This window comes from Desmodus rotundus, chromosome 2 (genome assembly GCF_022682495.2).
Source record: "Desmodus rotundus isolate HL8 chromosome 2, HLdesRot8A.1, whole genome shotgun sequence".
Classification (NCBI taxonomy): domain Eukaryota; kingdom Metazoa; phylum Chordata; class Mammalia; order Chiroptera; family Phyllostomidae; genus Desmodus; species Desmodus rotundus.
In genome coordinates, this window is record NC_071388.1 from 112,636,626 (window position 1) to 112,662,443 (window position 25,818).

A 25,818-nucleotide genomic window follows, 5' to 3' on the forward strand; every position below is an offset into this window, starting at 1 on the left:
CAGCTGTTGTTAACATGATCATACAGCCATCCTATTTGCGATTTCTTTTGGCTAATATCTATTTTACTTCTCAATGGCATTGCTATTGATTTGTTTATGCTTTTGCCTGGGGGATTGTTACAAACGTCAATGTTGACAAGGTAATGAAGTGAAGAGGATCCAAGCTAACTGATGACCTCTCTGCATCAGCCTTTTAGTCACCTCTTCTAAGCTTGGTGGGAGTGAATGTACCTAATTGGTCAGAAGCTGGAAGGAACAAGTGGAACAATCAGATTGAAATTCTAGATATTTTCTTATGGATAAGAAAGTAAATCAAGGCACAGTGAGGGTCATGTGGCCACTGCTTACTCATTTAGTCTACTGAGATTTTATATTTGTAGGATGTCATTATTGATAATAAAATGAGTATTAAAACAGGTTAGATAGCATGAAACTCATTTCCACTTAAGAATGACTATGGGGCCTCCACTTCTAGGAGAGATTTAATCTGAATTCCTAGATTTTTCTATTTTACTTGCACAGAATTATTGCCAGTGATCAGTATAAGGACTTGACCTCTGTAGCTAATATACTAATATCCTCTATCTTTTGCTTGATAAAGAGTCATATTGCCTATTTCCCAGTGGGAAGGATAAATAATTTATCTACCTAAAACATTTCTGGTTTGAGTTCATCCCTTAAAATAAATTACTGCCTATTCTAATCTACTCCAAAACTTTCATATACAAGTGCTTTATCTTTCCCATTTATTTTCTCACATGTCATGAATACTTTTTATATAATATAAGCTTTTCATAGGCTATGCTTCTCTTAAAAGCTGAATATTATATAAATGTTTGTACTTAGGAATATTTTTCCTAGCACCATTTGTGGAGAATTCATTGAATGTATATTTTTTGAGTGTCTATTATATTTTGATACTAGGCAAGATATTAAGTGAAACAGAAAATTTCAAAGAGGTATAACCTAGGGTCATTGTTCACAAACTGATAAAGCAAATATCTATGGAGATAAGGCATATAATCATCACAATATGAATAATTTTGTTAAGTGTTATCCAGATCTATGTGCTTAGAATTCATTAGAGGGAGAACCCATTTCCAGCTGAGATGATCTATAGGAGTGTCATGAAGGAGACCCCTGACTCCAGTCTTGAAGCACAGGCTTGATCTCAGTAGATGGAGCACACTCTGGGAAGGAATAATGATCTCAGCCAACTATGGCAGTAGGAAAGCAAAGAGTGTCCCAGGAACAGTAAATAGTCTATCCTTAGCTCATTCACAGTCTCATTCATGCAGGGTATTATGGAGGACACCCAGTGCTCTGCAAAGGGGTTCAAACTTCACTATGAAAATGGGAGAAGCCATATGGGAAATTCATGGTCATAGCTGCTGCTGTCTCTTTTGTGGGTGACAGGTAGAATAGGGAGACTGGTTTGGAGGTTATGCTGATATCTATCCTTCAGATAGGAAAGGACAAGAATCTGGAGAGCAATGGGATTGGGGAACAGGTGTAGGTGAAGGTTATACAATAGGAATTGAAAAATGTGGGTAAATCACTGGTAATTGGGTGGAAGCGTAAGGTGGACTAGAAAGTGTAGTGCTGGAGGATAGAAGAGCTGTAGTTCAGGGTAGTCATTGAAAAGAAAAACTACATAATTCTCATCAAGCTTGAGCCCATGTTTACTGAATTGGATTATAAACCTGATATTTTACATTCCTCCTTTAAACCACACTCCAAGGCTGCCCTGCTGTTTCTGGATTTGTAAAATCCCCATCATCAAGTACAGGTAGGACAACCACAGACCAGTTCACATTGACAAGAGAGTCCAGTTTGGAACATTCACAGTAGTTATTTCCACAGTCCTTACTACTGCATGGGATGTATCTCTCCCATCGCATGCTTACTCAAAATCCCCTAACTTGTTTTACTTTTTTGGGTATGTAGCTGTTTCCTTGGAGAACACTGTGGTCTTTGAAGGCAGGATCTTTTTATTATCCACGTTCTCGCCACCTCATCTTGTGGCACAAGTTTTTGTGTTGTCTGTTCTCCATATGTATTAACAACACAGTTGTTTTGATTAGTGTATTATAAAGAGAGTGCGTGTTTCCAATTCAGAAGAAAAATGCCTGTGTTCATATTCCAAATTTTATGATCCATAGTAGAGTGAACAACTATTCTGACCTGCTAAAGACTGAGGAATTCCCAAGGGTGTGGGATTATCAGTGCTAAACTTGAAACAATACTGGGCAATTCTGGGAAGTTAATCACTCTTTATGGGGAGTGAATATTTAATCATACCAGACTCAGGGGTTGAATACCAGATGAGCAGTTGAATCTCATGTTTTTCACAGTCACATCTGCCACCTTCCCAGCAAGTGTGCCAGAGATTGACACAGGAGAGGCTTGGGAAAGAGAGAGAGTGAACCAATCAATCTACCACTTAATACTAACTGAGCCCCTGTTGCAGTGCAGTTCACAGCAGCTCTATGTCCTGAGATAATTGGAGTAGGGTGTGAGGTTGTTTCTTCTCTAAAAAGTCAGTGGGCTGGGTGCAGACATAAAATTGCACACAAGCAATAACTATAGAACAATTAATCTCTAACTCATGGAAATTGGATTCTAGGTGAATTAAGAGAGCAGTGAAAGAAACCAGAAGTAAAATCACCTATAACCAGGATACTTTCCCCGTACAGGTCCTGAGTGGAAAGGTAGGCCCCTGTTTATGAACACATCATTCCACCTAGGCTTAGTAGTGCTTTCTGTTAGAGAGGCACAGTGCCAATATATGGGTATCAAATGTCCATCACATCAGCTTCTCTGGAGCTCTGAACAGGATGTCTCATATGTATCTTCCATGCCAGCAATGGCTCACAATTTCTTGGGGCCTGTGGATGTTACCTTGCCATATTGTGGGACTTGGCTATGTATGTTGACACGCTGATCCTTCTGAGATATGAATGGCTACTTTTATACATGAAAACCAGCTTATCTTTTTGAGATTAATGTGGGGTTTTAAGGTTGATTTTTTCTTATCTCTTTGAGTATAATAATCTGCATGTGTGTGTCCCTGTGTTTTACTCATGTCTGCATAGTTGCTTTCCCCAAGCTGTCTTTTCTCTGTTATGTTATTTGATCTTTCTCATTCCTATTAGATGGTTTCCTAAACTTCTGATGATCCTGGGTTATCTCCTCATATACAAGAATGGTGGCTAGAATGCATTAATGGGGAGCTAAACTTGAGGATAAAGATTGGCCTTTAATTACAGAAACCCCACTTTATCTTTAGGTCATTCTTCTTGGAATAGGAACATTTTCCAGGAAAGTTTTTTTTCTAATCTCCCCTTTGGAGGGTGCGAGATCCTGAAAGTCATGTTGGAAAGGAAAGTTGGTGGGTGTCATTATATGATGAAGGGACATACTTTTATTTTGTTTTGTTTTGTTTTGTTTTACTTTATTTTTCTTAGCATTTTTGGCTCACCCTTGGTGACATTTTTCTCTCCAACTTGACATTATTCTGCACTATCAACATATCTCTTTATCAATTTCTTCAAAGTTACAGAGTACCAAGTGCAACATTGGAACTATTTTCTCTCTCTAAGATTTCTATCTTTTCAAGGGGATTGGTGCAGAACTGGCTGGGAAAGAACAAATGGCTTTGGATGCCAAGACTTTATGTCAGTCAGTGTTCAACAGTGAAGCATAACCAGTAAGAAATCATAGATAATATTTACTGCAAAGAATAGGTCTACCTGATTATGGAGGCTGGGCCAAATATCTGAAATTTATGTGGTTATCACCTCGAAGTTAAGGCTGGAACTCCCTGGCACGGGCTGTCCACAGGTGGAATTTCTTTTCAGGGAAGTCTGAAGAGTCATTCTTCTAAATTCCTGCAGCTGATTGTATCATACCCACTCAGATTACCTAGGATAATCAGTTAACTGATTACAGATTTTGGTCATAGTCACAAATTAACTTTGCAGTAACACCTGGATTAGTATTTGATTGACTATCAGGGGGCTGTAGCCTGGCCAAGTTGACACAGTAATAGACCATATTGCCGCCTTCTCTTTATTTTTATATTTTATTGAATTGAAATTCACATAATGTCATATTAACCATTTTAATATGTACAATTCAGTGACATCTAGTACATATACAGTGTTGTGCAACCATTACTTCTATCTCATTCCAAATATCCACAAAGGATACTCTGTACCCAATAAGCAGTCACACCCCATTCCATTTCCTCCTTGTTTTTGGAAACCACCAATCTTCTATTGATTTTCCTATTTGTGATATTTCATACATGTGAAATAGTATATTGTGACCTTCTATGTCTGTTTTTTTTCACTTAGCATAATTTTTAGGCTCAGCAACATTGTAACGTATATCAGTACTTCACTCCTTATGATTCAGTACTATTCCATTATATGGATATAGCACACTTGTTCATACATTCATCCACTAATGTCATTTGGGCTATTTCCACTTTTTGTTTATTGTGAATAGTGCTTCTGTGGGCATGAATGTTCATGAATTCATTTATATATCTGTTTTCAATTCTCTGAGGTATATATCTAGGAGGGAAACTGGTACCTGGAAAGTCATCACAGCCAAGGCTTAGCTCAATGGGGCACTAGGGAAATCCTGCGCTGTCACCTGTGTTCCCCACACTGCCCCCTCCCGGTCATACAAAGAGGTCTTTAGATAGCACTCCTTCCTGTGTTTATTTCTGTGAAGACCCTCCCTGTGCACATCCCTGAACAGGCAAACACACTACCCTACTTTACCCTCCTAAGCCTCAAATATCAAATAATTAGGATAAGAACAGTCACTGGGTACACTCTGAGGTTTTTCTGTAAAATGCGGTTCAAGGATATTTTTATAGCAACCAGACTGGGAACAAGTAGTAGGGTTGGAGGCAGTAGTTTCTGTATTCATAGGAGCTATGTGACTGAGCAGTTGCTTATAATCTCTGGCTGCAAATTCATTCTCTTTGAAATGTCAGTCTGCCACATGCTCTTTGAAGTTATTCTAATGTTGAACATTATATCATTTTGTAATATATAAAAATTTTATAAAGTTTGACTTTGAAAATTCTAATTCCAAAGCAGACCCTAAAGTCATTTTTAATACTATTAACAAAACAAAACAAGGGGACTGGAAGTCAGTTTTGCTGACCCAAATTGATAAGTTGTTAGGCTATAAGTAAAAATACTTTTCAATATTTGAAAAAATCTGAACTTTATGATATTGTGAGGTTAAATACTAACATGTATTTAATAATTGCACTTAATCCAGAGTGTGGATAATTTACAATATTTTCCATTTTTAGCCTATGAAATTGCAAGCTTTCCCTCCCTACTCACTGGGAAGCATGGTTCTTAACCTGTTTACCTTGCACCTGTGCATGTCATGCCACTGCTCTTTTCATTAACTCTGCCCACTTCACACACCTGCCTCCCAATTAACTATGACTGAGTGCTCCTTCTCATGTGGAACAGATTATTATTTCAGCATATGGCTACCCTTTAGCATTTTTTCTGTTTTTTATTCCCCCTTACCTGAGGACATGACCATCAATTTCAGAGAGAGGGGGAAGGAAGGAGAGAAAGAGGGAGAGAAACATTGATGTAAGAGAGAAATATCAATGGGTTATCTCTCACATGCTCCTCGCCTGGGGCCTGAACCCACAACCTACGTATGTGCTGACTGGGAATCGAACCTGATACATCTTGGTTTATGGAACAGCGCTCCAACCAACTGAGCCACACTGGCCAGAGCTTTTTTTCCTTTCCTTGACAGAGTAGAAAGAATATGGGGTTTGGAGTCACATGCCACCCACTTTCACTATAGTCTGGATTCATCGATGTAATCACTTTGAGAACCCTTAAATCTCTTGGACAAAAAATACTAATTCATGGTACCTTAGGGACAAGTCACATAAAGCTTTTAGTTTCACTTTAGGGGAAGTAGATGGAAGAAATGTGAGACTCACGGTGCCACAGGCTTTAAAAAGGGAAAGAAGAAGGATTTCTAAAGATCTGAGGCAATGACTAAGACTCAGAACTTCCAACTAGGGTGCCCAGTTACCCCTGTGTTCTGTGGTAAAGTCTGTGTCTGAAGCTAGTTCATTACTCATCCCATCTAATCCTACAAGAGCATCATGGCGGTATCTTTTCTATGAACAGAAAGATTTTTTTATGTGCCACTTATATCCATCCATCTGTATTTTTGTAATTAACTCGCTGTGAAGCTTTAATAGTTTTAATAAGACAATGGATTCCTTGTGTGAGGTTGGGGAAAGAAAATTTCAATCAAGGGAAGCTCCAAAATGTGTTGACCTATGTACAAAGTGGGTATGATGATTAATTTTATGTGTCATCTCAACTGGTTCACAACATGCTCAGATATTTGGTCAAACATTATTCTGGGTGTGTCTGCGAGGGAGATTCTAGATGAGACTAACATTTGAGTCAGTAAACTGAGCAAAACAAATTACAATCCCTAAGGTGAGTGGGCCTCATCCAGTCAATTGAAGTCCTGAATAGAACAAAAAGGTGGAGAAGAAGGGAACTCCTCCTGCCTGTAAGCAGGAACACAGACCTTTTCCAGTCTTCCATTGGACTGAAACTTCTGCTCTTCAGTTTGGAGCCTGCTGGCTTTGGGACTGTATATATATGTAAGTATATTCCCCGGGTTTTGTTTCTCTGGAGAGCCATGACTAGTACAGTATGGGTTCCAGTTCCAAAACTGTCCCCAGTCATCTAGATGTCAATAAGAAAGATTGCCTTCCTCATATATGTGAGATATGAAGAATACATTTCTTTGGGGTCTGCCCCTGGAAGGTCACATCTAAGCTATTAACAACTGTAGTTTTCATTTCAATATGTGAATTATTTTGAAAAGCGCTGGATTCATATTTTCCACTGTTGCCCTTCAGATTGTGGACAAAGCACATGTGATTATAGCAGTGAAATAACTTTTTCTTTCCAGGACTTCTACAGACAGTAAAGAATGGGTTTAACTTACTTTTATATCTTAGCATTCTCACCTACCCAAATATTATGACAAAATGTATACTTCTTAGTTTGGAGAGGGCTGCTTCTTGTTTATCAATCATCATTTGGGGCTCACCTGAGTAGCAGAACACAGTGAATCTTGCATAGGTTACAGAGGCAGAGGAGGATGACATGGGACCACACATGAGCTCCACTACAAGCAGATTGACCCTTGGCTCAGCCATTGTCTGGAAGAGATCCATGTTCTTCTTTTGGGGGGTTGTCTCCAATCTTTTATCTATAGAGCAGGAATAATCATTACTATCTATCAGGATTGTTTGATAACTAAATAATTTTGTGTATGTGTCTGTGAGTACATACATTATATTTGTACACAACTGCATAGCACACAGTCACTGACCAATATTTAGAAGCCATACAGAAGCACAGTTACAGAAGAGGAATCTGAAAATGCAAACGGTAGAAAGAATTCATCTGAGATTCAGGCCACAATGAAATCTTGGCCAATGAGGAACTCTATGCCTTCCAGCTCTCTCTGTTCTACAATATCATCACTCTGTGCATGGGGTGTCCCCTTAAAAAGGCTTAATTCTGCAAAACCAAGAACTAAGGCAGTGGGGGTGGGGTGAGAGAAAACAGGCAGGCCCTGGTCCTGAAAATTCACAATTATTTGTTTGTTTTACTTTATCTGTAAGATGATGGAAAGCGATGGGTGGTTTTAAACAGGAAGAAGATAGAATCCTTAAATGTAAGATTTTTGTCTTCTTTACCTAGAAAGCTGTTTTCTAAAGCATGACATTATAGTTTTGATCACAGTATGCAGTGTTTTTTAGTCATACACTCAAGTACTCCTATATGATATACTTGGTGTTTATCGATTAAATGAAAATGTAAATACTCTTCCTACCTGTTACTGCTGATGTCAGTGATTGCTAGGATATACACGGCAGCAGGTGCTTTGCTATTATTATTTCACATAAAGGTTTTCCTCTTGCTCAGTATATTCATTCTGCTTTTATTGGAGTATTTGAGTGATTCAAACTAAGATAGTGTTATTTTCAATCTTATCTTTGCTCTTTGTAGGATGGTGGAAATAAATATTTTAAAGAGAGTCATTGTTATTTTGAACTGAATGACTGAATTTCAGTCAACTATCATCTATTCATCCCAACTATTTCCCCAAATTTGTTCTATGGTATATGTTATTCCACAGAAGCAGGATTTTGGGAGTTTTAGAAATAATGTATATAGAGTTCAGGACAATTACTTTTTGGAGTAGTTATTTTTATCCTAATGTGAGAGCTAAGTTTCAGTCACTTGTCTAAACTTACTCTATCAAATGAAGTTAGTACTCCCTCCTGTCCCCTTGCCTTTACCTCTCCAACACCAGCTTATTTACAGCTTGCAGCCCCTGAAATCATTTTGCTGAACTAGTTCTCTGGCCACTGAAGCTTACTTTGCCTGCCAACATGGCAAGCCAGAAGTGTCAGGGATTTAATGACTGCTGGGATCAACCCTCAGTCAATGATAATTTGAGCTAGTGTGTACATACCCTAGCCATCATTGGGATACATCTGATAAAGTTTTTCGTGTAGGATTAAGTCCTGTTGTTTTCAGTAGTGATTGGTTTGATAATGTACCTTACTAGTTCCTTTATCATTATCTTCTCTACCTCCACACCAATGTTTTCTTCACTTCCCAACTATATTGCCTGCATTCAAATGTCTGCCTTAGGGCCAGCTTCTGAAGAAATTGAAATGATAGGATTCATCCATTTTTTTTTTAATTGATCAGTTGACCTTGTATACAAAGCCAGACTTGTCTGACTCCAGAGATCACATTTATTTCACTATGTAATACAGCTTTTAATAAAAGGTGTATACAGCATAAACCCCATTTGACAGCTTGAAATCTTAGACAAAAAATTGGTACATGAATAATAAAGGAGTAATAAAATGGCTAAATCAAAGTAAAAGATTAAAGTCTAATAGGAAGACTTAATTCTGGGGTGGTGAGTACATGTTAAAGACCTAAGTTTAATGGGGAGTCTCTTTCCATAGGCAGGTGTTTGGGATCCTGGGAGATAATATATAAGCAAAATTTTGTTGAGTACTTATCATGTGCCAGGCTATAAGTTAATAACTTTGCCTTTATTATTACATTTAATCCTCACAATAAATATATGAAGTTGAATTTTAAGTATCTATTGCTGTGTCTCAAACTACCCCAGAACTTAGTATTTTAACTCAATATCTATTTTAATATCTTATAATTTGTTGATGAGGAATCCGGGCTGAATTTGCCTGGTTTGTTCTTCAGCTCCCTGTGGAATTGACTAGAGTCTTTTGTTAATATAGAGCTAGTAGCTGGGCTTCTGGAGGAACTAAGACAGATTTACTCACTTGTGACGTGCTTTGGCAGGGACATCTGTAAGGCTGTGCTCATCTTAGCCCCTCTTTCTCTCCATTTAATTTCAAGTTTTCTCCATTTGGTCTACTAGAAAAGTAGGGCATCTTACATGGTAACTTGGGGCCTTAAATGCCCAAGGCAAAATTTGCCTGCCCTTTTGATGGCTAGTTCTGGAACTGACAAGAGTACCACTTGCAATGCATCAAAGCAGTCACAAGTTAATGCATATTTTAGAGGGAAGGGAAACAGACTTCTCAATGGAAAGGAATGTCAAAGACTGCTGCTCTCCTTAACCTACCACTACACTCATTCCCATTACAGAGATGAGGGACTGTCTAGGAGATATCATGCAAGTTCCCTGGGGTTACAATGTTAGTGAGGAGAAGTGTTGAATGTTGAGCTACAGAGTTTGATTCACTGGTTATGCTACCTATATCTAGAGGAAAGTTGCATAATGGCTTAATTGAAAGAAAGTACAGAGATAAAAAGAATATTTGCCCCAAAGAAGTTAAACCAGATACTGTTAAGAGCTTATTTAATATTCAATATGTATGCTCCTCTTCTTTTTTATTTTTTTATTTTAATTATTTTATTGTTGTTCAAGTACAGTTGTCTACATTTACCCTCCACCACTCCCCCCCACCACAGCCACCCTCCCTCCCCCTCAACTCCGATTCCAGTCCCTGCCTAGGTTTTGTCCATGTGTCCTTTATACTCGTTCCTGGAAACCCTTCCCCCCTTTCTCCCCATTATCCTCTCCCACCTCCCCTCTGGTTACTGTTATTTTGTACTTAATTTCAATGTCTCTGGTTATATTTCGCTTGCCTGTTTGTTTTGTTGATTAGGTTCCACTTACAGGTGAGATCATATGGTATTTGTCTTTCACCACCTGGCTTATCTTACTTAGCATAATGCTCTCCAGTTCCATCCATGCTTTCGCAAAAGGTAGGAACTCCTTCTTTCTTTCTGCTGCGTACTATGATCCTCTTCTTAATTGAACACAGTGGTGTTTTTAGGAAGCAATGTTCACAGTTAAAAACAGTATATTTCTCATCCTTCTTCAATTAAGAATGGTCATATGACATTGTCCTGGACAGAAGGCTCCAAAAAGTCACAAGGGGTTGCAAAAGGCCTAACATAACAAGTATGTGCCCCTTTATCATTTGCCCTCCTTACTTTCTTCTGCCTGGGATATAGTTGTGGTAGCTGAAGCTCCTAAAGACAGTTATGAGAATAAGATAACAGCTGTCTATAGAGAGGAAAGTATTAATCTTGAAAAAAATTCTGGGTCCCTAATGATAGTGGAGCCAAATCACCAACCCTAGATAGACACTAAGAGGCATCAGCCTTCTTAATAACTGGAAATAAAATAAATTTTATTTGGTTTACTGTTTCTTTCACTCTCTCTTTTTGTTTTCCTTTGTTGCTATAAGCAGTCAACTGCAAATTATAACTAACAGCGATAATTTGTGGTTTTATATTTTCTGAATGAGATAGAGAAAGAATGAAGCAAAAGCTACTATTTCAGCCAAACCCTAAAGCTAATGAAAGAACAATGATTATAAATGATGAAGAACTGATGACTGAGGGCTGGAGCCATTCTCTATTGGTCCCCCTTACCCTACAGAGAAGTTGTTAGATGAGTACTTTTGCTCATGTCTGGGTCACTGAAACTAGTTTGATCTCCATTATGCTGAAGGCCACCGTATCGTGTATCAAAGAAAACAGTTCCAGAGAGAAAACAAGAAGTATATGGTTAAGTCTGAGGCAAAAGCCATAGGTATGGAGTTTTATAGTCTCCAGTGGAGGGAACATTCTTGAAACTGGATTGTTTGGGAGGCTGCCTATAGGAGGAGGCTTCTGGCCTGGGGCCATTCCCCAGCTGGTAGGTCCTGCACTGTAATTGTAGTAAGCCTGTTCTAAAAGCTAAGAAGACTCAGCCTTTATGTAGAACACATGACCAATGCTTTGTAAACACTTTATTCTGAATTTTATATTTATTGAATTGGTGGTGTGATTTGAAACCAACTACAAAACATACTAGGGCCAAATTACCTCTTGTAATGAAATCCCAGAAATATTTTTTTCATGAACTCATTCCAGATCCATTTTACAATAAAAAAATGTTATCATTAAGGAGAACAGAGGACACAGTCTTCAAACATCTTTACCTCACTCAGGGGCCATCAGTTAACATCTTTCATCAGGAAAGAAGAGAGTTTGGCTCTCTAAGATGAGCAGACATTGCTGAAGACAGTCAGTAAGTTCATGAGAAAAATATTTACCAAGTTTGGGAAAGAAATTGTAGAATAGAATTTAAAGATCCAATCACTGAACACGTTTATTCAATAAGCTATAATGAATGGCCCCCGTTGCCACACCTGTACTCTGTCTGAAGTCAAGCTATGGCATTTACTCTGAGACCTTGGACAAGTTAACCTTAATTTCTAACCTTTAATTTATTTTGTCTGAGGCATAGTGATTAGCATACTTCCTGTTTCACAAGGTAGTCATGATGTGATTGTCACAACCTAACCGCTCATTTCTTTTTTTTTTAAATAAAGCTTTTTTTTTAATTGTTATTCAATTACAGTTGTATGCCTTTTCTCCCCATCCCTCCACCCCACCCCAGGTGAACCCACCTCCCTCCCCCACCTCCATCCTCCCCCTTGGTTTTATCCATGTGTCCTTTATAGTACTTCCTGTAATCCCCTCTACCCACTGTCCCCGCCCCCACCCCCCACCCCCACCCTGGCTATTGTTAGATTGTTCTTAACTTCAATGACTCTGGTTATATTTTGTTTGCTTTTTTCTTCTATTGCTTATGTTCCAGTTAAAGGTGAGATCATATCTAACCGCTCATTTCATTTGAGTAGCACAAAACTGGCCCATTACTTATGTCCCAGGAGGTCAGTGATTATAAGAAGAAACCAGGCTAGCCTCCTGCAGTCTAGGCTTGAGCTTACACAGGAGGGTTCAAATTCCAGCGCTGTCACCTACTGTTACTTTGGGCATATGTTTAACATTCCTTGTCTCCACTTCCTTACCTTTAAAAGTGACGTAGTAAGAGAGAAGGTGTTGGTGTTATAAGGCACTGTAAGCAGCATGTAGCATGTATTAGGAGATCCTTTCCTGATGGATAGTGTGCAAGTAGACCTTGTTTTACATAGCAATGCAGAATGGTACAAGTCAACACAGGGGCTAAAACTGGGAAAGAACATCTTAATAGTTTGTCAGACAAAAAATACTGTGTGGAGTTTTATGACATTTAAAACATTTTGTCAAACAATTAAAAACTCTCTCAAGGGAATAAAAATAATTAAACTAATATTTAGTAATATTAGAAATATTGAGAATTAGTATTTCATTTGTAAAAAGCTTATTAAGCATGGTTTTAACGGTGCCAGCCTTCTAGTTTGAGAAAATAAAGAGGGAGCATCTCTGTGATGTCTTGGTGAGCTACCATACTCCTTTGAAAATGTAAGGCGGTCTCTAACATTTTATTCTTTGTATTTCCAATCTTATGAAATATCTTGGAGAGTTCCTATAATGTGAAGTTTTTGTTTTTATTCTTTTGCTGGCATCATTTCCTCTGGGACACTGCCATACTTTTTGTCATGAACCACTTATGTCATTTATATCAATTCATATCACCCTCACAAATTCTCTGTGGCTGCGTATCTAGTGTCTCTCAAACAGCATCAGAGTCACACTTCCATGGTCAGCTATCTCTTCTATACATCAACTTACATTTGAATTTTAACTCCAGTGTTATCATTTTCTGTTTCTTTGCTATAGTTTTATCTTTGCTGACCAGCTCCTTGTTTAGGTTATCTATTTTTGTAAAATGTCACATGGAATTATTACTGAGGGACCAACAAGTGACACAACTATATTCGTTCCTGTCTATGTGTGAATTGAGTAAATGATAGCACAGTGAGCAATCACCAATAGTCTTGGAAAGAAATTATGAAATTGGTCTCTAATCATAATGCACGTCTGTTATTTACATATTAATTTGTGGAGTGAAGAGGTAGCAGCAGGGATAATAGTTGATGTAATTACTTTTGTTTATACCATGATCACTAAAACTTGAACCATCTCATTGAAGAACTGGTGCTATTTACATGGTGGTAACTGAAATTCATGCTTATTGGAACCAAAAAAAGGGGAGACATTTGCAACTTCTGACTGTGCTGAATAGAAACATTTAAACAATAAATTATCATTGTCTTATAGCCAATAAGATATTACTGTCTGGGCATGTTTCAAATGTAGAAACACTGAATATAAACACTGAAACATTGAAGCAGCACTGAATATAGTTATGACCAATGGGGATATTTCATTCTTGGCTGCTATCCATTCAGTCCCTAAAGAATAGCACCACTTTTTCCTTATTTAGAGTAGACAAATTTAGATCCTTCAACCTACACATCAAGCTCTTTATAAAGATCAATATATAACTCATCAAAAATAATTGTCTTTTAAACTGAATGTGTGAGTATATATATTCCTCCAAGATTTTGTATATACCTATGTGTGTGTATGTGTGTGTGTGTGTGTAAAATCTTACTTAGCCTCCAGAAATTGGTTTGCATGTAACTGACAGTGTTGGTTGTCTACCTGATATTCATTTTGACTTCTTTTCTTCTTCCTAACAGAATTCCAACTATATTCAAGTAGTAATTCTCCTTCATGAAGCCATATGCTCCTGGAAGGGTTTTCTCCATCTGCAATCTGTGAGGCTCCCTCCTAATTCACTGGAGCCTGTGGTTCTCAAATTTTGTTCTAGGGGTCTTTGGAATGAGGGGACCCTACAATGTCAAAACTATCTTCATTTTTATAATGGACATTATTTATCTCTATCACTCTTCTTCTGTTACACATATAGAATGGAGTTTTTCAGAGGCTATGTGATATGAGATCATATCAGCACTTGGACAGCAAAATAGATTGTGTTTTTGGGGGTTCTAAAATTTCTCACTTTTAATTTTGAATACAGTAGATACTGATAAATACAAAATAGATATCAATATCTAAAATCTTGTCAGAAGTCTTAAGAGTGAAAGTGAATATTCCTTTGCTGTGGTAGGAGGATAAAGTGGTTCAAAGTGGCCCATTAGAGGAAGTCTGAAGTGTGGATGCATGTATGCAATTCTGAGACTGAGGCAGAATTCTTCTTTCTGAAAAAGAAATGCAAGATGAGGCAGTCTTTTTTGTTTTCCCTCTAGAAATTGTTGCATGTGGATGGATGCCTGGACTCCACTTCCATGTTACCCCAGTCTGATGATGATAAAGTCCCAGAGGAGAAGCCCTGAAAATTCATCCCCAGAGCTCCCCTTGCCTGCAAATGCCTTGTTATTTTAGATAAATCATCCCTGGATCCTTTAAGTCTCTGCAAGTTGGATTATGTGTTACTTGCAGTAGAAAGCCTCCTAACAAAATTTGCATTACACCTACCTCTCTAAACAAACCAAACCAATCCAAAACAAAACAAAACAAAATAAATAACATTTACACAATGGAATACTATACAGCGGAAAGAGAGAAGGAAATCCTACCTTTTGTGACAGCATGGATGGATCTGGAGAACATTATGCTAAGTGAAATAAGCCAGGTGGTGAAAGACAAATTACCATATGATCTCACCTATAAGTGGAACCTGATCAACAACACAAACAAGTGAGCAAAATATAACCAGAGACATTGAAATAAAGAACAAACTGACAGTATTCAGAGGGGAAGGGGGAGAGGGACAACGGGGTCATCAAGGAATGTATATATAAAGGACCAATGGACAAAGACAACAGGGGTGGACACGGAGGAAAGATTGAATGTGGGAAGAGTGGATGGGTGGGGTGAGGGAGAGTGGTGGGGGAAAATGGAGACAACTGCACTTGAAAAACAATAAAAAAAAAGAAATAACATGAAGTCACTGAAGGTGAGAGCATGGCTTCTACTATTTTTGATGCTTTTAAATCCATGGCTAACAATTCCATATCAAACTAAAATATATTTGTACAGTTTATTTTTGTGTAATGTTAAAAAATTCCATTTTTGGAACTGAGGACACTAGTTCTCATTTTCTTTAACAGTAAACATTGCTATATATCAATTATATGTGTGTGTGTGTGTATATATACACACATATATGTATAAACATGGTTATGACCTCACATCAATTTTCAATAAGTAATCAATACCCTATAAGAAATTATATATATATATATATATATATATTTATTTCAAAGGGTTGAGTTTATACATAAACTTGCAAATCCTAGTCTTAAATTCAGAAAAGTGACTTTTCTGTGAAAAATATGCAAAATTGGCATTGAAAGTATGATATAGAGAATTTTAATTAAACATTTTTTTATTGTTGTTCAATTCAGTTGTCTGCATTTTCTCCCCACCCCAGCCAAACCCACCTCCCTTCCCTACCTCCACCCTCCCCATGTGTCCATGTGTCCATGTGTCCTTTATAGTAGTTCCAGAAAACCCCTCTCCCCACTACCCCCTCCCCACTCCCCTCTGGTTATTGTTAGATTGCTCTTAACTTCAATGTCTCTGGTTATATTTTGTTTGCTTTTTTTGTTGTTGTTGATTAGGTTTGAGTTAAAGGTGAGATCATATGGCATTTGTCCCTCACCACCTGGCTTACTTCAAAAATTTGGAACTATCGCTAAGGTTTTACTGAATAAGTATTCACTGCCCTATATTCACAAACCCAATAAAAAACAAAAAATACATACTTCATCTGATGAGTTCAGTAGAAATAATGAGTTCTCAAATGGTAGAATTTTTAAATTAATATTTACTTTTATTTTTTAATTATTTTTTCATCCCCTTTACTCCTCCTTATATACTCTTCCACTTCCACCGACCACCCTCCCACCTGCAATTACAACATTGCTGTCTGTCCATGAGTTTCTTCTTTTTTTTAGTCTTGTTTTACTAAATCTTCCCACCCTCCAACCCTCCCCCCAAAGATGTCAGCCTGCTCTTATCTATGAGTCTGTTTCTTTGGCGCTTGTTAGTTCACTATGCTCATTAGATTCCACATATGGGTGAAATCATGTGGAACTTGTCTTTCTCTCATGGCTTATTTCACTTAGCACAAAGTTCCCCAGATCCATCCATGCTGTCACAGGAGTGAATTTATTTCTTTTTTTTACAGTCAATTTTTAGTCTGTTGTGTAAGTGTACCATAGCTGTTTTATCTACTCATCTACTGATGGGCTCTTCGGAGCCTTCTAAATGTTTACTATTGTTAATAACACTGCAATGGAAATAGGGTTGCATATATTCTTTCAAATTAGTATTTTTGATTTCTTCAAATAAGTTCCAAAAAGTGGACTCACTGGGTCATAAAGCAGTTCCATTTTTACATTTTTTAGTGACTCCATATTGTTTTCCACAGTGACTGCACCAATCTGCATTCCCACTAACAGTGCAAAAGGATACCCCTTTCTCTTAATTCTCACCAGCACTTGTTATTTGTTGATTTATTGAGGATAACCATCCAAACTGGTGTGAAGTGATATCTCACTGACCAATAGAAATTGCCAGAATTTGCATTTCTCTGATGATTAATGATGTTGAACATATTTTCATATATCTATTGGCCATCAGTATGTCCTCTTTGGAGAAGTTTCTATACAGGTTCTTTGCTCATTTGTTTTCTTTTTTCATTTTTTAGTGTTGTTCAAGTACACTTTTTAAAAAAATTTTATTGTTATTCAATTACAGTTGTATGCCTTTTCTCCCCATCCCTCCATCCCACCCCAGCTGAACATATCTCCTTCCACCCCCAACCCTCCCCCTTGATTTTGTCCATGTGTCCTTTATAGTAGTTCCTATAATCCTCTCTCCTCACTGTCCCCTCCCCACTCCCCTATGGCTATTGTTAGATTGTTCTTAACTTCAATGTCTCTGCTTATATTTTGTTTGCTTTTTTCTTCTGTTGATTATGTTCTAGTTAAAGGTGAGATCATATGGTATTTATCCCTCACCATCTGGCTTATTTTACTTAGCATAATGCTCTCCAGTTCCATCCATGCTGTTGCAAAGGGTAGGAGCTCCTTCTTTCTCTCTGCTGTGTAGAATTCTATTGTGTAAATGCACCATAGTTTTTTGATACACTTATTTACTGATGGGCACTTAGGTTGCTTCCAGCTTGGCAATCATAAATTGTGCTTCTATGAACATTGGGGTGCATAGGTTCTTTTGAACTAGTGTTTCACTTTTTAGTGTAAAACATTGTGACATAGGAAATACTGCACATTTTGGAGCTAAAATTGATTCTGTGCTATTTTTGGTGGTATCACTTGTTTTAATAGAGGGGCATAGCTTTGCTTTAAAGAAATGAACACTTGCAAATTAACGTAGAAAGTCAAGTTTTAAAATACTTTTTAAAAAATATTTTTATTTATTTACTTTTAGAGAGAGGGGAAAGGAAGGGAGAAAGGGAGAGAAACATCAATGTGTTTGCCTCTTGCATGCCCCCTACTGGGGACCTGGCCCACAATCCAGGGATGTGCCCTAGACTGGGAATCAAACCAGCAATCCTTGGATTTGCAGGCTGGCATGCAACCACTGAGCCACATCAGCAAGGGCAAGTTTTAAAGTACTTGACAAAAAGCAGTCTATCAAAACTTAACCAATTGCATCACTCAAAGTTTTAGTACTAGGTTCATTCAGTTGTGAGTCCTTATCAAGGGAAAATTTAGTGGAAAGACTTCACAGGTAGCATATCACCATTTACATCTTAGTTATCTCATAGAAATGCAATATGTTAACATGGGCACAATTGAGGGCCATTGAATTTTGGTAAATGAGTTTGGAATTCCTTGGATGCATTTTAGGAAGAGTAATAATAATAATATTAATAAATTCATTTATGTGCACTAAGCTAAGAATCATCATTCTATTATTATATGTATTTACACCACAATTTATGTGGTTAGTACTATTAATCACTATCTTACAGTGGACACAACTGAAACTCAGAAGTGAGAAAATACAAGTCATATATATAGAGGCCTGCTTTATCAACTCAGGTCTATTTAAACTCAAATGTGCTTTTACAGAACACTATTCTATCCATCAGTAATTGAGAGAGGGGGAGAGACTACTGCAAATCAGAAACCATATATCAATGATTTCTTGAAATATTTTTATTGAATTCACTGGGGTTGCATTGGTTTCAAGTGTACAATTCTAAAACACATCATCTGTATACTACACTGTATGTTCAACACCCAAAGTTGTATAATTCCATCACCATTTATCCCCCACTTACCCTGTTCTACCTGCCTCTAGTCTTCTTTACCTCTGGTAGTCACCAGATTGCTGTCTCTATGTTGTTGTTGTTTTTTTTTTCCATGTATGGATGTGTTTTTTGCTTAATAAGTAATTTTAAAATTTATTCATTGATTTTAGAGAAAGAAAGAAAGATACAGAGAGACAGAGAAATATCAGTTTGTTGTTCTACTTGTTTGTGCACTCATTGGTTGATTCTTATATGCACCCTGACCTGGGATTGAACCTGAAGCCTTGGTGTATTTGGATGATGCTCCAAACAACTGAGCTACCCAAGAAAGGCAAATCAAATAGTTGTTTTAAATATATAATCTTTATTATATTTTTCCATTACCATTTATTCCCCATATATCTCCCTCCCCCAGCAAACACAACCTTGTTGTCTATGTCCATGAGTCTTTCTTTTTTTGTGCTCAATCCCCTCTACCTCCTAAGCCTCTGCCATCTCCACTAGCTGTCACCTTTTCTCCATCTATGAGTCTATCTCTGTTTTGCTTACAAGTTCAGTTGGTTTGTTAGATTCCACATATCAGTGAAATCATATGGTGTTTGTCTTTCTCTGGCTTACTTCACTCAGTATAATCAATACTGTTCATCAATACTGTTGCAAAGGATAAAATTTTCTTCATTTTTTATGCCCAAGTAGAATTCTATAGTGTAAATGTCCCATCACTGTTTTATCCACTCATCTGCTGATGGACACTTGGCTACTTCCATATCTTGGTGATTGTAAATGATGCTTCAATGAACATAGAGGTGCTTCTGCTCTTTCAAATTAGTGTTTTAGGTTCCTTTGAATATATTTCCAAAAGTGGGATTGCTGGGTCAAAAGGCAGATCCATTTTTAATTTTGTGAGGTATCTCCATACTGCTTTCCACAGTGGTTGCACCAGTATGCATTCCCACAAACAGCACAAAAAGTTTTCCCTTTCTCAACATCCTCACCAGCACTTGTTCTTTTTGATTTATTGATGATAACCACTCTGACAGGTGTGAGATGATATCACATTGTGGTTTTTATTTGCATTTCTCTGATGATTAGTGATACTGAGCATCTTTTCATATGTCTATTGGCCATCTCTATGTCTCCTTTGGAGAAGTGACTATTCAGGTCCTTTGCCCATTTTTTAACTGGGTTGTTTGTTTTTTTCAGTGTTAAGTTTGGTAAGTACTTTATACATTTTGGATATTAACCCCTTATCAGATATATTGGCAAATATATTCTCCCATCCTGTGGGTTGTCTTTTTATTTTGTTTACTGTGCAAAAGCTTTAGCTTGATGAAGTCCCATTTTTTAATTTATTTAGTTGTTTTAATTTCCCTTCCTTGAAGGGATAAATCTGATAAAAAAAATTTCTATGAACAATATCTGAGATTTTTCTGCATGTTTTCTTCTAGGATTTTTTTTTGGTTTGGGGTCTAATATTTAAGTCTTTGATCCATTTTAAATTTATTCTTGTGTGTGGTATAAGTTGGTGGTCTAGTTTCATTCTTCTGCATGTATTTGTCCAATTTTCCCAATACCATTTATTGAATAAACTATCTTTAGCTCAATGTATGTGCTTGCTTCCTCTGTCAAATATTAATTGACTATAAAGTTGTGGGTTTATTTCTGAGCTATCTACTCTGTTCCATTGATCTATGTTTCTGTTTTTATGCTGGTACCAGACTGCTTTGATTACTATGGCCTTGTAGTATGGTTTGATATTAGGTAACATGATTCCTCCAACTCTGTTCTTCTTTTTCAGGATCACTGTTGTTATGTGGGGCCTTTTGTGGTTCCACATAAATATTTGAAATATTTATTCTAGTTCTGTGAAATATGTCATTGGAATCTATGTCATCAAATCTATAAATTGCTTTGGGTAGCATTGATATTTTAATGATATTAATTCTTCCTATCCATGAACATGGCATGTGCTTCCACTTATTTGTTTCTTATTCAGTTTCTTTCTTTTGTGTCTTATAAAATTTTCCATGTACAGGTCTTTTACCTCCTTGGTTAGGCTTATTCCTAGGTATTTTATTCTTTTGAAGCAATTGTGAATGGGATTGTTTTCTTAATTTCTCTTTCTGTTAGTTTGTTATTGGCATATAAAAATGCAACTGATTTATGAATATTAATTTTGTATCCTGCTACTTAACTGAATTTATCAGTTTTAGTAGTTTCTTGGTGGAATCTTTGGGGTTCCCTATGTACAATATCATGGCATCTGAAAAGAAGATTTACTTCTTCCTTTCCAATTTTGATGACTTTTATTTCTTGTTCTGTCTGATTGCTATGGCTAGGACTTCCATTACTACATTGAATGAGAGAGGTGAAAGCAGATAGCCCTGTCTTATTCCTGATCTTAGGGGGAATGATTCTAGATTTTGCCCATTGAGTATGATGTGGACAAGATACAGCAATCCAAAATCTGTGGGACATTGGAAAAGCAATCCTAAGAGGGAAATTCATAGCATTACAGGGCTATCTCAAACAAACAAAAATAACAAAAAGCTCAAATAAACAATCTAACTCCACACTTAAAGGCACTTGAGGAGGAACAACAAACAAAACCCAATGTGAGTAGAATGAAGGAAATAATTAAGATCAGAGCAGAAATAAATGAAATGGGGCCTAAAATAATGATACAAAAGTCAATAAATCCAAGAGCTGGTTCTTTGAAAAGATAAAAAGACTGACAAAACTTTAACCAGACTCATCAAGAAAAAAACATAATAGTGGTGTTTTCCAGTGTTGGGTCCTTGTTTAATCCTCATCCCACCACTTCTGAGTAGCTACATTCATTGTCAAGTTTGTCTTCCATTTTCTCTCTTCAGCTCAGCACATGCAATAGGCCCCTCACCTAGTTCTTTATCAACCTAATGCATTTGTAACCAAAAAACTGACTACAATTAATTCAGAAATGCATTTTATCTTTAATATAATACAAAGTTCTGTGAAAACTTTTCAAGTAATGATATCGAAAATTCAATAGAGATGTGAATATTCTGCTGTGATGATGCATATTTGTTACTTACTAATGGAAGAATCGCATATGTTTATTTCTTACCATGAGCTTGAAAAGTCTTTATCTCATAAGAGACTTATTCAACAGTGTTATGCAACAGTCTTTCTGACCAAAAGCTTTAAGACTGGTTTCTATTTCCTGAATGGCACCAGAAATTAAGAAGTTATAATTCACAAAGCACATTAGCTACCTATTGACGGTTATCAAGGGGTAAAGTTACAGATCCGAAGTATTTTGAGGAAGAGGCCAAGGACAAGAAAGGGAAGTATAAACTGGCATGTAGTTTTTGCATTATAGAATTTGGATGCAGTGGGAAGTGACATGCCATTGTATCTCTACCTTGAGGGTATAAGTTAAAAGTGCTAGATCTCATTTCCAGGACTTAGTCAGAAAGAAGCCCATATTGTTGCCAAGGTTTTGGGAGGTCATCACTATAGTGACTCCCATGAATACAAGCTCCAAGTACAAGAATGTGTGCATTAATAAATCAGGGGAAATGCCAGAATATGACATTCTTTCCTTAGACAAATAACTTTTTTTTAATAAAGTCTTATCTCTAAGGAAATATATTTATTTTGGATATATAAAAGGATGAAAACTTTGAGATGTTTCTGAACAGAAATGAAGAGAACATGAAATCTGACAGGAGAAAATACTGTCAGTATGAGGCCTGATATAATATTTTTTTTTCATTCTTACAGTGATATAGAGGGGAAAAAAGTTAGGATGGTTACAAATTATTTTTGATATATATAGTTTTGTTAACTAATGTGTGGTAGGGAGAAATTGTTTGCTAAAATAATTAAAAGCTGCAAATACTATTCACCATCAATTGAATACTTATACATTGTTTTAATAGTATCATTTTATTACCCTTAAAATTGCACCCATTTATATTCTATGATCATCAAAGATTTCCAGATGGAGACACTGATACTTATAAAAATTAAAAGATGTACAGATCATTTGGCAAAGTTGGGATTTGAGCCTAAGTCTTTATGGCTTGACATTCCAAACTCTTTATCTAAGCTATGCTGCCTTCTTAAAAATCTCTCAAAAACACTCTAATATAGTAATGTCTTTATATAAAAATTATCTAAGAAATAGTTTATAAGAAATAAGAAAAGCATAAGTTATTTTGGTTGAATGTTTCCCAAAATTAAGCCCTAACTCCCAGAACCTGTGAATATGTTAGGCTAAGCATCTACAAGGAGTTAAGTTTGCAAACAAAATTAATGTTGCTAACCAGCCAGCCTTAAAATGGGGCAATCATCTCAGGTTATATGGGTGGTCCCAGTGTAATCACAAAGGTCCTGAAAAGTGAAAGGGGTCTCTCTATACTGTTATATTGATCCATATGTCTGTTCTTTATGCCAGTACCATGCTGTTTAAATTACTATGGCCTTGTAATATAGTTTGATACTGGGTAGTGTGATCCCTCCTATTTTCTTTTTTCTCAAGATCACTGTTGCTATTTGAGGACTTTTGCAGTTCCATATATAAAGGGGACCCCTTAAGCGGACTTATCTTCTGGAGGGAAGGCCCCTTATAGTACAGGCTTCCCCTGCTAGATGAGTGTTCTAGGAACCCATCTGTATCAGTATTCCCACTGGTATTTTGGGAGGCTGCATTCAGTTTCAGAGAATTTTTTTTTGAATACTCTTTTAACATGTTTGACCATTTCATGATGGTTGATTTAAGAGAACACCTGGCCACACTGTGCTGAGTGTTCAGTACTTTTTGAACAAAATCAGCATGACCCCTGTGCCCCACCTACCTATTTCCCTGATCTTACCCAGATCAACATTTTTTTATGTTTCCCTGGGTGAAAAAAGTCCTCAAAGGGAATTGTTTTGCTGATATGGAAGAAGTGAAATAATAAAAAAAAGTCGGCAGCACTAAAAGGCATCAAAATCAAGAAGTTCAGAAACTGTTTTGAACAATGGAAAAAAATATCTTAATAGGTGTATTGCATCAAGTGGAGAGTACTTTGAAGGTACCTGAAGTGTCAACATGTAAGAATGAATATACAATTTTGAATAAATAAGTTCTGGGATTTGCGGGTTCTTATATTGCAACCTTTCAAGGCCTAACAGGTTTTAGGATTCGGGCAGAGTCACGGAGAAAGTCACGGAGTCAAGAAAAGTCACGCTGTGAGGATGCTTGACATGTTTTTTTTGAAGGGTGGGCAATCCACACACACAATAAGTTGCATGTCCCCAGTGGGAAGCAGGAAGCGGGAAGCCCCTACCCCTTTAGATACTAAATGCATGCAAAGTGAGCAGGGTGTCAGAATACATTGTATATAACACAGCGTGATTCTGTGCATGAGCCCCCTCAAGGCTATGGGAACCATTTATCGGACCCAGTCTCTAGGCTATGAGAACACAGCTTTTCTTAGTTCCCCAGACATCTAGGTGAGGGAGTCGGACTGACTCTGTTTACCTTACAGTTCCCCTTCTTATAATCTCTGTGTCCCCTTCTTTTTATTTATTTCCTTCTATATGTTTGAGTTAAATGTTGTAATGAGCATTGTAGTGTGTTTGAACTAATCACTAGCATTCAGTGATAAATAGTGTTGGAGATAATGATATAAGTTCTATAAAACATCTAGAGTGTAAAAAATATTTAGTGTCTTTGTTATGTCTCATAAAATATGTGAATAAAAATTTTTAAGTTTGAAACATTATATCAAAGCCGAAGTGACCCTAGCAGTTTTTAATGATATGTGGTTGATCTATTTATACTTGTAGTAGGGGCAAAGTTTGGGAAGAGGAGATGAAAAGATAGAGGATGATTACCCTTATTCAAAAATAAGGTAACTTCTGTAACTTTAAACACTGTTTAAAAGAGAATATGGAGCATAATTTTTTTAAAAATGGTGATTGTCTTTCATGTTGCAGAGTACCTTGGGATAGATTCTGAAGTTGTTAAAGCAAACACCCTAGGTTTTGTTGGATGCCTGTCTTCAGTTCAGTACAACCATATATCACCACTGAAGGCAGCTCTGCGCCATATGACCATTGCACCTGTGATAATCCAAGGGACCTTGACAGAATCCAGCTGTGGCTCTATGACAGATTCAGATATGAATGCAGTGACTACGGTGCATTCTTCATCAGGTACACAAAAGAATAACCAATGGAACTTATTTAGTAGTACTATTTCTGATGTTTTCAAGAAGCTTCTAGGTTAAAGACTAATATTACTGAAATCCTTATCTTGTATGATTACAAGTGGTTAAGAATTATGACTGATTTCTCATGGGTGATTTTCATATATATATATATATATATATAAAAAAATGAAATCCTACTTTTCATATAATGAATTTAGAACTAAATGCATATTTTCATATATTACTGTATTGATTCCCATAGTGACTACTGTTTAAGTGGCTACTTCTCTAAGGATTGATGAGTTTAGGGCTCAGAAAGGCAAGCTGTTTTTTGAATAATATAAGTTATGTGATTAAAATCCACCTCTCTTAATAGCAGGAAAGTCCTAAAGTACTTTCATCCCTGTATCTTCTGTTTTACCGCTCTGTAAAATAGGTGTTTTTATCTTTTCTTTGTCAGTCATCCTGGTTGTCTTGATGTGTTCCCAGGATGTGTTTTAACTTATTGCCAAATAAGTTATTAATTATGAGCAAAGAAAGGAGATTGAATTCTGCTGCCCACTCATCTCCAATCTTGGTGTTTTCCTGCAGTACTGATGTACAATAGAAAGAACCTGAACACGACAGTGGACTTGCCTTCATTTAATTCTGAATCTGCCATAAATGAAATCTAGAACTTCGAATAAGTTATTTAATGGCTTTAATCTAATATCATTATATGTGGAACAGGAAAAATAATATTCATGCTCTAGTCTTTTCCTAAGGATTAAATGATTAAACAATAATAATGATAGATGTTATATGTCCTGAAAATTTCATGTGCACTATATGCATATATATGGCTATTATTACCACCTATTAAGGCACTTGCAGATCACTTAAAAACGTATCTAGCTCAATGTCACCAGAGCAAGTGGCAGAGCAATGA

The 25,818-nt window shown here is 36.8% G+C and overlaps 1 protein-coding gene across 3 annotated transcripts in view; it reads left to right on the top strand.

The window, feature by feature from the left end:
- The window catches only part of CNTNAP5 (contactin associated protein family member 5), a 981,662-nt gene that overhangs the window by 951,140 nt on the left and 4,704 nt on the right, over positions 1–25,818 (top strand). For all 3 annotated transcript variants that reach the window (XM_045203156.2, XM_053918555.1, XM_053918556.1), the window contains one exon: positions 24,676–24,894. In XM_045203156.2, the coding sequence (XP_045059091.2) occupies positions 24,676–24,894 (219 nt within the window). The remainder of the gene's footprint in view (positions 1–24,675; positions 24,895–25,818) is intronic.